Raw genomic sequence first — 16,490 nt, forward strand, 5'->3', positions numbered from 1 at the left:
TTTCCAGGTTATGCATGGGTGACTTTGTTTTGCAAGTGATTTCTGTGTGTGTGTGTGTGTGTGTGTGTGTGTGTGTGTGTGTGTGTGTGTGTGTGTGTGTGTGTGTGTGTGTGTGTGTGTGTGTGTGTGTGTGTGTGTGTGTGTGTGTGTGTGTGTGTGTGTGTGTGTGTTCTGAGGACAGCCCATATGAAATGACTGGCAGATGGTTAAAGGCAAGAGGCCCGCTGACAGAAAAAATAGAGACCCCTCCTTCCACATCATCTCCTCCATCCCTCCTTTCTTCTCTCCCTCCTCCCTCACTTTCACCCCCCCTCGTCTCCAGCTCTCCTCCTCCCTCCTTACCTTCAGCATTCTGCTCATCCTGCCCTCTCTTCCTCTCCCACTTGAAGACCCTGAGGAAATACACTGCGCTCTCCTCCAGAATGAACTCTGCACACACTCCTCAGCGACCGGCCGCCAAGAGAAACCCTCTCACACTCCCTCTCCTCTAGAAGCTCCCTCTGTTCAAAAAGAAGAGGGGGAAAAAAACGACAGCCCAACCCCCAAAATCCCAAACCCACCTTCACTGACTTTTTTTTATCCCCTCCTCCCCCCTCTCTCCCCCTCCCTCTTTCTCTAGTCCGAGGAGGCAGGGTTGGATGTGAGAGGCAGCAGCAAGGAGAGAAGCAGCCAGGCGCCCAGAGACCCAGAAACCGAGAGGGCACCAGAGTCCACCCTGAGCAGCACCGCCAACACCCCGACTACCACCTCTACCAGCAGCATCACCTCCAACCAGCACCACAACAACAGCGCTAGCCCCACAGCCGTCTCCAGCAGTAGCAGTAGCGGTGGCTCCAGTGGTGCCATAGGTGTTAGCATAGTTAGCCGCAGCGCTAAGGGAGCAGAGGGGAGGTCCTCCATGCAGTTCAGCACCAGACCTCCCAGTGCTGAGCCCGGCTTCATGGGGACATGGCAGCAACAGAGCACTGACCAGAGCAACCTCCTCTTCAGAATGTCCCAGCAGGTGAGTCCCCTCCCCTTCATTCAACCATCTGTTTTTCTGTCTTTTAGCTTTCATGGTGATCCGTCTATTTCTTAGTTGTGATGTGTCCCGCCTGTGTGTTTATTTGAGGTATAAATACCTCCCGGACTTTTTTTTGACACTTGGTGTGTGTTTAGGTGTTGTGGTAGGTGCTGCTGCTGGTGGTGTATGTGTGTGTGTGTGTGTGTGTGTGTGTGTGTGTGTGTGTGTGGGAGAGAGAGAGAGAGGGGGGGGGGGGGATATGTGAGTGTGTGTGGGATAATGTTTTGTTTTTGAAAGAGTTAATATTATGTGGGTTGACATGATTATTCCTCATCTTTGCATTTTTCAGTCTTCATTTTTGTGTTTTATTTGCCTTGTCATTGGGCTATTTTGTTGAATTGTAATCCTGTGCAGTTTGGATCTGGTATGTGAGAGAGTGTGTGTCTTGTGAGTGTATATGCACCTGACATTGTGCACTGCACTCTTCTCCTGAAATAATGATCAAATGTTGTAATTGAATTGCATATTAGTTCCAATAAAAGACACCATACATTTTAATGTTTACAAAAAGGGACGAAATATAAGATGCCATGAGTTATTTCACCGAATTGTCCCCTGGCTCGTTTGGTTACGGTTGCGCTCACCCCACTCCTCTTAATTTGTCTGTGCAATATAGTTCAAAAGCAGAAATTGTAGTGTTTGTGTAACCCCGCGCTGATAAAGACTGTGGAAGAGTCGCCCTCTGGGTCGGGCTAATTGACTACATGTGGTCCGCTCAGGAAGCATCGAACACGGGCTAGAGACAGGCAACCGTGAGTGAATAGCCAGAGCCTGGAAGAGCGATAACGGATACCTATAACTGAGGGAAGTTCACATTTCCTCCGATAACTAGCGTCCGTTATCGTTCCTGTTCACAGTCGTGTGTTTTATGACTTTGGCTTTTTTGAGAAGTATAAAATATCTCGGCGTTCTGGTTTTTAAAGGGAGTGTGGCTGTGGGGGCGTTAGATGGTTTCATTGGTGATGTACAGTGCGTTGAGGTAAAGGAGTAGAAAGAGAGAGGGGGAGTTGTAAAGGAGGGTAGTTAGTTGGTAATTAATCATAGTGGAACCTGTGTGTGTCTCCGTACCATGCACACGCTGTTACGCATGCGAAGGCCGCGGCAGGCAGACCTTGTGCAATCGCCAGTCTCTGCCGTGTCGAGTTTGAAAATAAACGTATTAGTGGTTATTTTATAAATCACAGTCTTTTCTACTACTTTTATCACCGATGTTGTGCATATGAATATTGCTTTTTTAATTGAGCAATTACTTAAAGCAATTCAAAAGAAATACGCGTTGTTTTGAGTGATTTAAACCCCGTTGCCAATATTTCCATGACTGTGTTCTCTCACCGAAATGTGTGAAATTGTTTGCTCTTATTCAGTGAAATGATTCAGCAACGATTCCCTTTATTTGACCTTTCTCTAAATGTATGAGACATGTGTGGAGAATTGTCAGTGGCCTCTGTTTTTTCATGCACATCTGCACCCCATATTGGACACGCATGATGCATCCTCTCACTTTCAACACATGTTTTGAGCTGTGTGTATTATTAATATAAACTACTGCAAAGCTATTGACATGTCGATTGGAATAACGGAACCATATCGCACGAGGATGCTCCTGGCACCGTCTCATTCGTCCTCGCGCGGCATCTGCGTGCAGGTGGATGGGCCCCGCGCGCATACACCGAGGAGCATCCAGCATCTGCTGGGACTCACGTTTCGTAATCCCCCTTTTTACAAATGCGCGCCGTTGTTTCAATATAATCAGCTGTGGGACTCGTTGTTATTTATCCTCCCTCGCACCACTTAGAAGGCATCTTTCCATGTTTAGTAGGCATGACAAAAATCCTCCAAAGAAGCCTCACCTTGACAGACTGCCTTATTGGAATCTAACCGATAATGACTTTGTGTTTGCCGAGCCGCGCGCGCCTTGGGGTATTGGGAGAAATGAGTGTTATGGGGGCTCGTGTTTCAAATCCTCCCTTTAAAGATCAGCTAAGTGACATGAGTCATGGGTGCGTTTTTATCGGTGTTAGGGCAAATTATTTCAAAGCAATCGATTGAGACGCAAAGCAGGAGCAGTATGTGTTGATGTGAGTGAGGGCATGTTGTTTACTTACGGGTGTTGGTTGAGATTTTGCAGCGAAGAATCCACTCTCAGACCATTTGATATCCTCTGAATTTATATAGTCACTGCAAAGTAGCCTACCTATACAAGTCATTAGGGAACATGCAATAATTACGTGTTCGTGTATGATTCCGTTGTCTTTTTTCTATTCTTATTTTCAGTTATAGAACAGCATGCATATGTTCAGACACAATTTACTGCAGGTGAGCGATTATATTGCCAAGGAATGTCACCTAAAAAGAAACCAAAACTATTATCTAAATTACCATAGAATGAATTGTAAAAACGATAATTTAACCTGGTTGGATATATATATATATATTTTTTTTTGTATATTTAATTTATAAGATTTGCAACCTCAACGTCACACTATGTCAACACCTGCTTCTCATATTAGAAGTGTATTTTTACGACGATTAATGTGCTAATTCGATGCAATCAAATCAAAATAAGAAGTGCATTTCAATTAAATGTGTACATTGCTTTTTGCATGAGTACTAATAGAGAGACAAGCAAACAGAGAGAGACATGGTTTTAATTTTGTTTAATTTTTTCAATCAGGCTACCTTTTAAACGTAAGTATAAGAAACTAAATCGAAAATGCAGAAACCATGAATGGCAAAAAATTGATTGGGAAAGGCCTGGCATGTTTCGCATCGTTTCTCCAGACTTCTAATAAGAATAATTTCATTTTTGGATTCTCAGTTTTTTTCCTTGACTGCCATCTTTTCATGGTCGAATACATTCCATGCAAATCCAATCGTTATAATGCTTGTAATTGAAGTAAATTATTAAGAATTACAACGAAGATTACGCCTAAACCCTATATAAAATGGAATATAGGCCTACCTCCTCTCTATTGCCTATCGCCTGGCTTTTGGTTTTTATTTTTGTCTGTTGGTGATAAGAGGATTTATAAACATAACCTTATATTAAATTATCTACAAAAGCAGATACACGAGTTAAATCAATAAAATAGACTCAACAAATTGTCAAATAATTGCATCTGCTTTCTTTATATTTAAGAATGTGCGGATCATTTTATGTATAATCTGCAGGGACATTATTATCATATTTCGTTATGTAAACTCCCCATAAATTATGTTAAACTATATTTTTAAGCCTTCCAAAGCATTACGGTGTAATAATATTTTGACGTCGTAATTGAGTACTTTGTTTTGGGTACATGCATGGTTATTAATATCGACCTTTGCAAGTTAAACAGTCCGCAGTTAAGTGATATCACTGCGCCTCTAATTGGTCCATCACTAGTAGGCTAATTCCCCCTCAATAAACCAACATTAAGCCATGTCATTTTATTTTCCCTTGCGCTTCAAAAGCTGAGGGGTGTGGAACAACTCAAGGATTACTTAGGGCTCGTAAAATGTTGCCGCGGCGCACCTCTTCTGTGAGGGTCTAATGCCAGTCAGAAGGAAGATATCGAGGACATCTTGAAGAAATGGGGCCGGTAGCATTTACAGCGCCAGGGTATGTTTTCAATCTAAATATCTGCTCTTAATTAGCTCGCTCTTCTAAATTCTTCCCTTCTCTTCTGCAAGGCGGGTGCTGTAACGCGGCTTCCTCTGAAGTGCGACAGGTCGACTATGGGCCGAGACCTTACAGACGAGGTACAGTCGCTTCTATAGCTTGACATGTTTCTCTTATCTTCTCGGTATTGTTACAGCATCTGAGATGCTGGCATGCAGCGGTATTTGATCCCAATACAAGCAATAGGTGGATTAACACATCAGAAATGTTAGTGGAAAATATAAACTATAGTAATTATGTAGGTTATTATTATACCTAATATATGTTAATAATGGGCCAAGCATGAACACAATGGTATAATTATAATAATACTGTATTATTGTATTATTTTTTTGCTATTAAACTAGTTCAGCAATTTTCTAAATATGCCATTATACTTTATTACTGTTATTATTGTTGAGTGTTATTTCATGTTTGAAATGCCAGGTGCATAGCAGAGGATTGTATCAGAACTCATGGCCTATAGCAGAGGATTGTATCAGAACTCATGGCCTATAGCAGGGGATTCTATCAGAACTCATGGCCTATAGCAGAGGATTCTATCAGAACTCATGGCCTATAGCAGAGGATTCTATCAGAACTCATGGCCTATAGCAGAGGATTCTATCAGAACTCATGGCCTATAGCAGAGGATTCTATCAGAACTCATGGCCTATAGCAGAGGATTCTATCAGAACTCATGGCCTATAGCAGAGGATTCTATCAGAACTCATGGCCTATAGCAGAGGATTGTATCAGAACTCATGGCCTATAGCAGAGGATTGTATCAGAACTCATGGCCTATAGCAGAGGATTCTATCAGAACTCATGGCCTATAGCAGAGGATTCTATCAGAACTCATGGCCTATAGCAGAGGATTGTATCAGAACTCATGGCCTATAGCAGAGGATTCTATCAGAACTCATGGCCTATAGCAGAGGATTCTATCAGAACTCATGGCCTATAGCAGAGGATTCTATCAGAACTCATGGCCTATAGCAGAGGATTCTATCAGAACTCATGGCCTATAGCAGAGGATTCTATCAGAACTCATGGCCTATAGCAGAGGATTCTATCAGAACTCATGGCCTATAGCAGAGGATTCTATCAGAACTCATGGCCTATAGCAGAGGATTCTATCAGAACTCATGGCCTATAGCAGAGGATTCTAGCAGAACTCATGGCCTATAGCAGAGGATTCTAGCAGAACTCATGGCCTATAGCAGAGGATTCTAGCAGAACTCATGGCCTATAGCAGAGGATTCTAGCAGAACTCATGGTCTATAGCAGAGGATTCTAGCAGAACTCATGGCCTATAGCAGAGGATTCTAGCAGAACTCATGGCCTATAGCAGAGGATTCTAGCAGAACTCATGGCCTATAGCAGAGGATTCTAGCAGAACTCTGTAATAGTTCTATTGTATTTATTTCCCCTAACCACTTTGTGAATAATTCGCAGTTCTAAGATTTTAAGCATCTTTAAATGAATGCGTTATCATTTTCTCTGAACTACGATTACTATAGGCCTATATCAATAGATTTTTCATGTTGGTGACATTTTAACATTGTAATGGATTTCCTCTGCATGTCCTGCACTCAAGCAGAATGAACTACACATATTTAAATTAAGAAAATATACACGATGCAAAAGCAGATCAGACAATGCAATAATGTCACATATATTTCAAACATGAGTTGCAAGAAGGGTATATGTTCAGAAGATGTGGACTGTGTACAGAGAGGACTGTGTATAGAGTACGCGGGTTGACACTGCAGTCAGGAGATACAGCAGGGCAGGCATCATCAGCATGGAGCTGTCTGTCTGTCTGTCTGTCTGTCTGTCTGGTTCATGTCAATACATTGACGGCTTAGATGGACTGCTTTACAGCGAGGTCATTACCGAACTATCGATTACATCTGCTGTATTCTCTTCAACCAATACCTCTCCATTTCTGTACCACACAATCTCTCCTTATTGCTGTCATTTTGGTTATACACATATCTGCCTGTATAATCTGTATATCTATCATTTTCAAGTGGTCCTATATTTTCTAATGTAAGATAAATATTTATATAACTTCTGTACATGTGCAACCATTTTGTGATTTCATGTAGTTTTACCCCATCAACTGAAATCTGCATTTGTGGAGTGTAGGCTATTACACCTGCCCTGCTATAGGTTGTATGTATCTGAATGTAAACCCTGCTATAGGCTATATGTATCTGAATGTAAACCCTGCTATAGGCTGTATGTATCTGAATGTAAACCCTGCTATAGGCTATATGTATCTGAATGTAAACCCTGCTATAGGCTGTATGTATCTGAATGTAAACCCTGCTATAGGCTGTATGTATCTGAATGTAAACCCTGCTATAGGCTGTATGTATCTGAATGTAAACCCTGCTATAGGCTGTATGTATCTGAATGTAAACCCTGCTATAGGCTGTATGTATCTGAATGTAAACCCTGCTATAGGCTGTATGTATCTGAATGTAAACCCTGCTATAGGCTGTATGTATCTGAATGTAAACCCTGCTATAGGCTGTATGTATCTGAATGTAAACCCTGCTATAGGCTGTATGTATCTGCATGTAAACCCTGCTATAGGCTATATGTATCTGAATGTAAACCCTGCTATAGGCTGTATGTATCTGAATGTAAACCCTGCTATAGGCTATATGTATCTGAATGTAAACCCTGCTATAGGTTGTATGTATCTGAATGTAAACTCTGCTATAGGCTGTATGTATCTGAATGTAAACCCTGCTATAGGCTGTATGTATCTGAATGTAAACCCTGCTATAGGCTATATGTATCTGAATGTAAACCCTGCTATAGGCTGTATGTATCTGAATGTAAACCCTGCTATAGGCTGTATGTATCTGAATGTAAACCCTGCTATAGGCTGTATGTATCTGAATGTAAACCCTGCTATAGTAATATCTCTCCCTATAGGCATGGCAGACATCATATTAGATGAATAGCAGCACATCTCCTAGTTAGTTTTGTCTGAGTCAATAATGGACTTAATGTCATCCTCTTCAGTGTAGATCAGAGGGGCCTTAATTCACCTATTAACATAGTATTTCTGAGGGAGGGGTGTTTTTCCCCCGTTCAGTTCATCGCTGTGCTGTTGCATGCAAGAATTTGTTAGTGTGTGTTTGCGTTGTTTTTAAAAAATGAGAGCGAGAGAGAAAGTGGGCTAATTTTCTAGGAGAGTGTCGTGCTCTGTTTTCCCCTCAGAGGATATATTGCCTGTGTGCTGGCTGTGTTTAACGGGCTGTTTTCCTTCCTCTGCCGAGGCCTGTTGCATGTGTGTGTTTCTGCCTGCGTGTCTGATATTATAATATTTTCAGTGTCTTTTATTCCTGAGGGTTGTGTGACTACACCATACTCTGCATCTCTGATGGGCTGCATGACCACAGATACCATCATGTGTATGAGGTGTTTTCCCTTCTTATCTTTTGCATATGTTAAAGTACCTGTAGAACCAGTGAGTATGTCCGGGAAAGAGTGGCGTTTTTCTCTCTCTGTACAGGGCTGGCTCTGTCTCTGGCTCCATGTGTGTGCGGGTGCGAGCTGACGTGTGTGCGGGTCTTGGCTGGCCTTGGCTGGAGGAGACGAGAGGTGAAAGGGGATATGTGGAAGAAGTGCCATGTCACTTCTCTCTTTCTATGTATCCTTCTCTCTCTCTCTCTCTCTCTCTCTCGCTACCGCTCTCTCTCTCTCTCTCTCTCTCTCTCTCTCTCTCTCTCTCTCTCTCTCTCTCTCTCTCGCTACCTCTCTCTCTCTCTCTCTCTCTCTCTCTCTCTCTCTCTCGCTACCTCTCTCTCTCTCTCTCTCTCTCTCTCTCTCTCTCTCTCTCTCTCTCTCTCTCTCGCTACCGCTCTCTCTCTCTCTCTCTCTCTCTCTCTCTCTCTCTCTCTCTCTCTCTCGCTCTCTCTCTCTCTCTCTCTCTCTCTCTCTCTCTCTCTCTCTCTCTCTCTCTCTCTCTCTCTCTCTCTCGCTACCGCTCTCTCTCTCTCTCTCTCTCTCTCTCTCTCTCTCTCTCTCTCTCTCTCTCTCTCTCTCTCTCTCTCTCTCTCTCGCTACCGCTCTCTCTCTCTCTCTCTCTCTCTCGCTACCTCTCTCTCTCTCTCTCTCTGTCTCTCTCTCTCTCTCTCTCTCTCTCTCTCTCTCTCTCTCTCTCGCTACCTCTCTCTCTCTCTCTCTCTCTCTCTCTCTCTCTCTCTCTCTCTCTCTCTCTCCCGCTCTGTCTCTCTCTCTCTCTCTCTCTCTCTCTCTCTCTCTCTCTCTCTCTCTCAGCACTAATACCAGCCCCTAAGCCCTGGGGTCCACCCTCCCTCCCTCCCTCCCCCTTAGTACACTAGATGAGTAAGGTAGTCCTATCACCAGGGAAGTGGCCATAGAGGAAGGGGACACTGCGTCATTGGCCCAAAGGAGGGGGACCGCTTTGGGTGTAACACAGGAAGTCCCAGTTATAGGGTCACTGTTTTCAAAGGGACAGAGGAAATGGCCCAGTCCAAGGCAATGCCTACCCAGTCACAATGAGTGAGTGAGTGTATCCTAGCTAAGAGGTGGAAGTGGTGCTGAGTGGCTGGGTGTTACTGTGTGGTCTGTCCTTATCAGGTTTGGATGGACTGTTGCTCTGTAGTGTTTTCATTGGCACCGTCCTCTCTGGGCTGGAGACCGGAGTGATCCTCACGTGTGTGTGTGTGTGTGTGTCTCTGGGCTGGAGACCGGAGTGATCCTCACGTGTGTGTGTGTGTCTCTGGGCTGGAGACCGGAGAGAGGGATCTTACCTACAGCTAATGAAGCCTGGAGGCTACTTTCTTTTTGACCTCTTCCTCGTTTCTCCTCTGTTCCCGAGCCCTGGTCCTTCCGTAACCCCGTTTCTCCTCACTCTGCCCTCCAGCCGGGCCCCAAGCCTGGGGGTCCCTGCTGGCCTTCTCTTTCTGGCTGTCACCCCCTAGAGGGGTTCAACCACTGTTAATTACACTGTGGGATCTGGGTAATTAGGGTCTGGGATGGGGGGGGGGGGGGACGGGGGGGATCTGCTCTAAGGTAGAGGTCTCTCTCTCTCTCGCTTTCTTTTTCTTTTTTCTCTCTCCATTGGTGTTGTTAGATTGGCTTGTTGGGAGTGTCAGTGAGAGTGTGCATAGTGGAAAAGTGGAGAAGGTGTAGGGGTGTGTTTAACTACGTCAGTTACTGCAGTATGGTCCTGTTATTTCTGGACGAGAGCAGAGACGTGGTAGAATCTGAGGTGAGAGGAGGAGAGGAGAGCAAAGGTGTGTGTGTGTGTGTGTGTGTGTGTGTGTGTGTGTGTGTGTGTGTGTGTGTGTGTGTGTGCGTGTGTGTGTGTGTGTGTGTAAGGTGGATGTGGACCACTTGTACGTTTACTGTGTGTTTGTCTGTGTGCCCAAGTTTGTGGTTTAGATGGCATGTAGAGTTTAGGAGAGTTTAGGAGAGGGAAGACGCACAAGGTGCCATTCATTATACGGCCACCACGTATTTATCTAAGCGTCAGGCATGAAGATATGACGTCCAAACCTATTTTTGCTTTGAACTTTTTTCAACTTGCACGTTAAAAATAATTCACGCTGTGGACATTTAATTTAGGGCCCCCTTTTTCCTTTTAATCAGAATATGAATTAATTTGGTTATTTAATTTGCTGCGGTTATGCCATTTAATAAACATTTGTCAGTGTAGTTTGTAGTAGTTTCTGTTTCAACTGTATATTTTAATATTCATGATTTAAATTCCCTCAATCTCCCTATTTTTGCGAGGCAGACATGGAATATTAAAATGCTCTGGAGATCCTTCAATGTTCTCCTTGTGTTGTCGACTAACACACACAGTGGGTTTCAATCTCTAAGATATTCTGTTTTGTCACATCGTCAATTTCTAGCGAATAATTTTCCTACTATCGGGAGACATTCTTCATATTTTAAAACGTCTGTCTCTTGTTTGATGAAAATGCATGAATCAAACTCAGATATTTGTATTGTATTACCAGTTTATAACCGTAGAGATCAGTCATTTGTACGATAGTTTGTACTTACAATGATCTGATGAAAATAGCCTAACTAACTAAGTCTTCCCTGAGTTGGAGGGGTTATGGAATGGACATTGAAAACATCACCCAGAGTTTTCCAGCCAAGCCACAGCATATGATCTCATTTGGATTTGATCCTCAGCCTTGCATAAGACGCAGAGCTGTGACACGAAGCCTCACACTGAAACGATGTGGGCGTCATCTGTCTGCGGCTCTGTAGCACTGTAACACCGGTGTTGTGTACATGCGTTCACCCTGTCGTCTCCTGTCTCCCGCTGCAGCTACTGATCAATATGGGACGTGAGGATCACTCACGGGGTCAGGATCACTCACGGGGTCCGGGTGATCTGTCTCCTGCATGATATCTCTGGTGTTTGGATGAAGGGATAGATGGATGGATGGACGACTGGAGTGGGTTGGAGAGAGACAGAGTGTCTTCTAATAGTGTTTTCTTTGTGAGTGTACTGTGTTGGGGTCGTTGCTACGACAACAGTGTATGCGTACGGAGTCTGTGTGTGTGTGTGTGTGTGTTCAGGAACGACAGCAGTGTATGCGTACGGAGTCTGTGTGTGTGTGTGTGTGTGTTCAGGAACGACAGCAATGCAGGGCCATCTGCTTGTGTCTTATCAGGGAGATGAGTCCTCCACCAGCCTTTTCCCATGGACCCCCTCCTACTTCTTACAGGCCCTGAGAGAGAGAGAGAGAGAGATAGAGATAGAGTGTGTGTGTGTGTGTGTGTGTGTGTGTGTGTGTGTGTGTGTGTGTGTGTGTGTGTGTGTGCCGCACCCAGACGTCTCACACACTCCTCACACCCCACTGTGTTGCACACTCTGAAACAGAGCTGTCCGTCTACCCCACCGATTAAAACCATTATAAATACCAAATACAGGATATTCAGAAACTGGCTAGCAGCTTGTTTGTTTTCACCTTATGTTGTACACAATCTCTAGTGTCCAGTTCAACATTAAATTGTGTCTTTCCTGGTTTTGGAAAAAAAAAACGTTCACATGTTTTGCTTATTATAATCTCCGGAGAGAAAGATAGAATGATCAAGCTGGATTCTATTCTGTTATATTCCTGAAGGTGCTAGTGGATTTATGAGTTGTTTATAGGCCATTGTGTGTTTGTCTGTCAAATGGTTTATTTAGTCTTGGTGTGTTGTAAACAACGATAATGTTAGCTGCCAGTGTGTTGCTAGCTAATCCCTGTGTATTGATGTGTGTGTGGCCTATGGCCCTGTCAGTGCTGGGCTTACAGCAACAACTACCACACAGCAGGAAACCATATGGTAACAAGGTTATTCAACTCTTTTTACAGTCTTATAGCAGTGTAATAATATGATTAAGACATGCTTTTTATACACAACACTGAGGCGATGGGCATCGTCTAATAATTTGGAAATAACGATTATTCATTATTTTATCTGAAATTTGACGTTGCATGTTCCTTCTGAAAAAATACAATTCTTCTCTTCTATATCCACCATGTAACGATGATGGTGAATATTGTAGATGTGTGTAGTAGAGGTTGTACTGTAGCTACAGAGGCCATATGTAGTCCCTATGATCTGTAAAGAACGGAGACATCTAACTGGCAGGGAGTTTGATTCAGTCTAGAGCTCTGAACCATAGAAATACACTATATTACAAATAGAAATATATTAACTAGATAAAGGACAGTTGGATTTTATGCAGAGCTACAGTACGTTTGGGTAAAACAGAGTTGGGCTGATGCGATTCAGATTGTACTAAAATACTTTTTTGACAAATCTCTGTTTCTATTTTTCAAGCATGGCCCATAATCACCCCAATCTTGGATGTCGGTGCCTGTTGAAATACATGAAAAGGTGTGGGTATTTCTCTCTCTTCTCCTTTTCAGAGTGAGGGTCTTTATTTTTCTTTGGCCTGCCTTAGTTTCCTGCGGCGGGGGGAAGTCGTCGGTCGGTGCGGAGCGAAGGGGAATGAGGGGAAGTGGCTGTTTGAATAGAGTGTTGCTCAGGATGTCACCACCCCACAGCCTGCCTAATGAGGGGACATTAGCACCGTGGCCTGGCCCCTGACACACACACACGCACACACACACACACACACACACACACACACACACACACGCGTACACACACACACGCGTACACACACACACACGCGTACACACACACAGAGGCACGCGCGTACACGTACACACACACACACACACACACACACACACACACACACACACACACACACACACACACACACACACACACACACACACACACACACACACACACACACACACACACACACACACACACATTCTGCTCAGGGGCTGACAAGGCCGGAATGAAGCAGCTGTCGCCAGGCCTGCGGGACTGAGGGGGTCCAAGGGGCAGAGGGAGCAGAAGATGTTCAAGACCTGGGAGGCAACCAATGTAGCCACTGTGACCTGGGTAGTGCCACTGACACACAGCGCCACCATAAGTCAGCACACAATTAGCAGGAACACACACTCACATACTTGTGGAGTGCAACATGGACACACACAAAGTACACACACTCAGACGTGCATAATATTATTTTCCTTCCACAAAGGTTTATTCAGAGATATTTGGCACTTCCATCTGTAGACATGACTTGGTATTGTCCCTGAGCGAGGAGGAATGTGACACACCGTTGACCCACACTAAGAGACATGAACTTGTGCATACATACTTTCACAGGGGGCCCATCCTGTTATTCCTCCTGACTTGTTTTTTTTTGTTTGCGTTGGAACTGTGCCAGTGCCACAGGCAGGTTGATGGCCTACTATTTTTACCAGCAGCCAGGTCTAAGGACCCCTCCTCTATACCAACAGCCAATTTGTCCTTTCAACGCAGACGACAAAGGAAAAAACACTCACGCTTACCTCTCAAGGAACACAACCCTTTCATTTTTCAGTTAGCGCAACGGCTAATTCGCTCCCTGTTATTTCACATAATGCCGAGGAAGAATTGCTACTATTATTATTGCCAGTGGACCGTTATTATCTCTGGCTATTTAAGGAGGTAGATAATGATGGTAATTTGACTTGTTCTGCGGCGCTCGGAGGTCGACTGACTTCCCCCCCCCCTGATAATGCGACACTCTGTGTGTGTGTGTGTGTGTGTGTGTGTGTGTGTGTGTGTGTGTGTGTGTGTGTGTGTGTGTGTGTGTGTGTGTGTGTGTGTGTGTGTGTGTGTGTGTGTGTGTGTGTGTGTGTGTGTGTGTGTTAATGTGTTATAGCACTTGGGATGTGCTACAACATTGTTGCTCTAATCAAAACCAAACCTCTACGGCTCCCTGTTTGGACCAAACATGTCATTACCAAAGTATTGTACAGAGAGAAAAACGACAATATGTTCTTTTGAATAATGATTGTGCTCTGTGTCTACTTTGACAAGACAAACTGTAGCCTAGGTGATGTGGGGCCGACTACAGCTGAGGTCTGGACAACCAGACAACTTCCTCTCCTTCTTTCTTTCCCGTCTTTCTTCATAAGCCTTCCCCCTCTCTTCTTCCTCGTTTGTTCCCCTCCTCCATCGTTCTGTGTGTGTCTTTCCATCTCTCCCCCTCTGCTGCTGTAATCTGCTGTGTGACGGTTGGAGACGTGGGGAGGATTGTAGGGAGGGTCTGGAGAGAGGAGAGGAGTGGTACTGGTGAGGTTGGGCTCATGGCCAACAGCATTTTAGACTAAAGCCATCGCTCTCTTTCACACACACAAATGAACACACACACACACACACACACACACACACACACACACACACACACACACACACACACACACACACACACACACACACACACACACACACACACACACACGCACACACACGCTTGCACACAAACACACACACACACACAGAATGCCTTAATTTGTGTTAATACTTAAGGAAAAGCATCACCTCGCCCATCGGCAGTCATAGTTCTCACACAACGGTGTCAACATTTTTATCCAGAAAGAAATCAGGAAGTCCCACCTTGAAAGATGTTTAAACAGGCTAACTAGCGTCTTCCATTAGGGACGTGTTGGGGCAACATGTGCTTGTTTACCCTCTCTTCCTGTTTCTAAAGATGTTTGTGCTGTTAGATTAATAGCATTTAATGGCCACTGTTAAACACAGCTGTTTCACCATCTTAGAACGTGTGTTTTTAAGGTGAGCTGCAACACTGGGTGGTGTGTGTGTGCGTGTGCGTGCGTGTGCGTGTGCGCTCGTTGCAGATAGAATGTGGGCTGGTGTGGGAGAGGCTGTTCGTGCTGTCACTGAGTGGAACCATACCTACACACACACACACACACACACACACACACACACACACACACACACACACACACACACACACACACACACACACACACACACACACACACACACACACACACACACAGGGAGGGTATGTTTGACATTTTCTTAGCTAAGAAGAAAGTTGCATGAGAGACCTGCACCGACACTGAACTCCACTTTAAAGCTGCTCCTTCATGGAACCTGTTCCTACAGCATCATCAGTCATGGAGCACCATCACACTCTGCCTTTCTCAATCCATAATGCCAATCAAGTCACAAATGATCTTGTTTGCTCCATGTGATGGACTTCAAATGAACTAGCTGGCGTATCCCAGGCAACTAGGCAGAGGTGAGAGGTCGCGGCCCTGAGTGTATGGTCGCGGCCCCCCCCCACCACCCCCCACCCCGGCTGTTTCACACCACTCAGCTAAAGAGGCTGTTTCCCATCTTACACAAAGGGACAAAGTGAAAAGTCTGGTAACAAGCGAAAACGGAGCTGTGTGTGTGCTGGAGTGATGTTGTGTGTGTGTGTGTGTGTGTGTGTGCCCGCATCAGGCACTCTGGAGCCGTGTGTGTGTGTTTCCTGTGTGTGTGTCCTTAGTTTGTAATGGATACTCACACTCACATTTTCTCTGTTGATGTTTTCATTTAAATGGCGTGGCCCACCTTTCCTATTGTCGGGAAACACACAGTGGTAAGTGCTTTGTTGGAACCCTGTCCGTATACATGACGTGTGGAACTCCAAAAAACATTGAATATTTCATGACACATAATCCATTAGACATGTTTCCCCTCTGAACATTATAAATATAAAGCTTTGTGTTTATCATGAAGATGCCTTCACACTGCAGCTTGTTGATCTTGCTTTGAACAGGGGAGGAGCTTTGACACCAATAGATTTATCAATAAGATTTATGGCCATTTTCCCATCTATCCGCTAACCTCGTAAATTTACAGCTTTAACCTCGTGTCACCCCGGGTCGTAGGTCACATCCGGCGAGTCTTTGCGCCTCATCGATCTTCCGCCCCACCTCCATCGCCCCCAAATATGACACGATCAGAAAATAATCAGATAATGTGGTAGCGATTGGAGAGATTTCGAGTCGTTGGTGGCACGGGTGATTACAGCACGCTGAAAATGACACTACACTTCCCGTATGATTCAGAGAGAGGAGGGGATATAACCCTATCAGATGCTGAGATCAATTGATAATAGGTATGAAATCACAGAGGTGATTAGAAATGGTCGGCCATGTTGTTAAATGCTGTCAGATCTGTTAAGAGGAGGCTAACACCTCTCAGCTTGCAAGGGAGTAATAGCATCAGCCGGGAAGTGTGTGTGTGTGTGTGTGTGTGTGTGTGTGTGTGTGTGTGTGTGTGTGTGTGTGTGTGTGTGTGTGTGTGTGTGTGTGTGTGTGTGTGTGTTGTGTAAAGCAGTGTGAGCAC

At 44.5% G+C, this 16,490-nt stretch overlaps 1 protein-coding gene across 1 annotated transcript in view; it reads left to right on the plus strand.

Annotated features, from left to right (window-relative positions):
• LOC139419319 (zinc finger protein basonuclin-2-like) overlaps positions 1 to 16,490 on the plus strand; it is a 183,301-nt gene that overhangs the window by 85,676 nt on the left and 81,135 nt on the right. The window contains exon 2 of the mRNA XM_071169264.1: positions 620 to 1,003. Within this exon, the coding sequence (XP_071025365.1) occupies positions 620 to 1,003 (384 nt within the window). The remainder of the gene's footprint in view (positions 1 to 619; positions 1,004 to 16,490) is intronic.

The sequence above is a fragment of the Oncorhynchus clarkii genome, chromosome 10, assembly GCF_045791955.1.
Source record: "Oncorhynchus clarkii lewisi isolate Uvic-CL-2024 chromosome 10, UVic_Ocla_1.0, whole genome shotgun sequence".
Classification (NCBI taxonomy): Eukaryota; Metazoa; Chordata; class Actinopteri; order Salmoniformes; family Salmonidae; genus Oncorhynchus; species Oncorhynchus clarkii.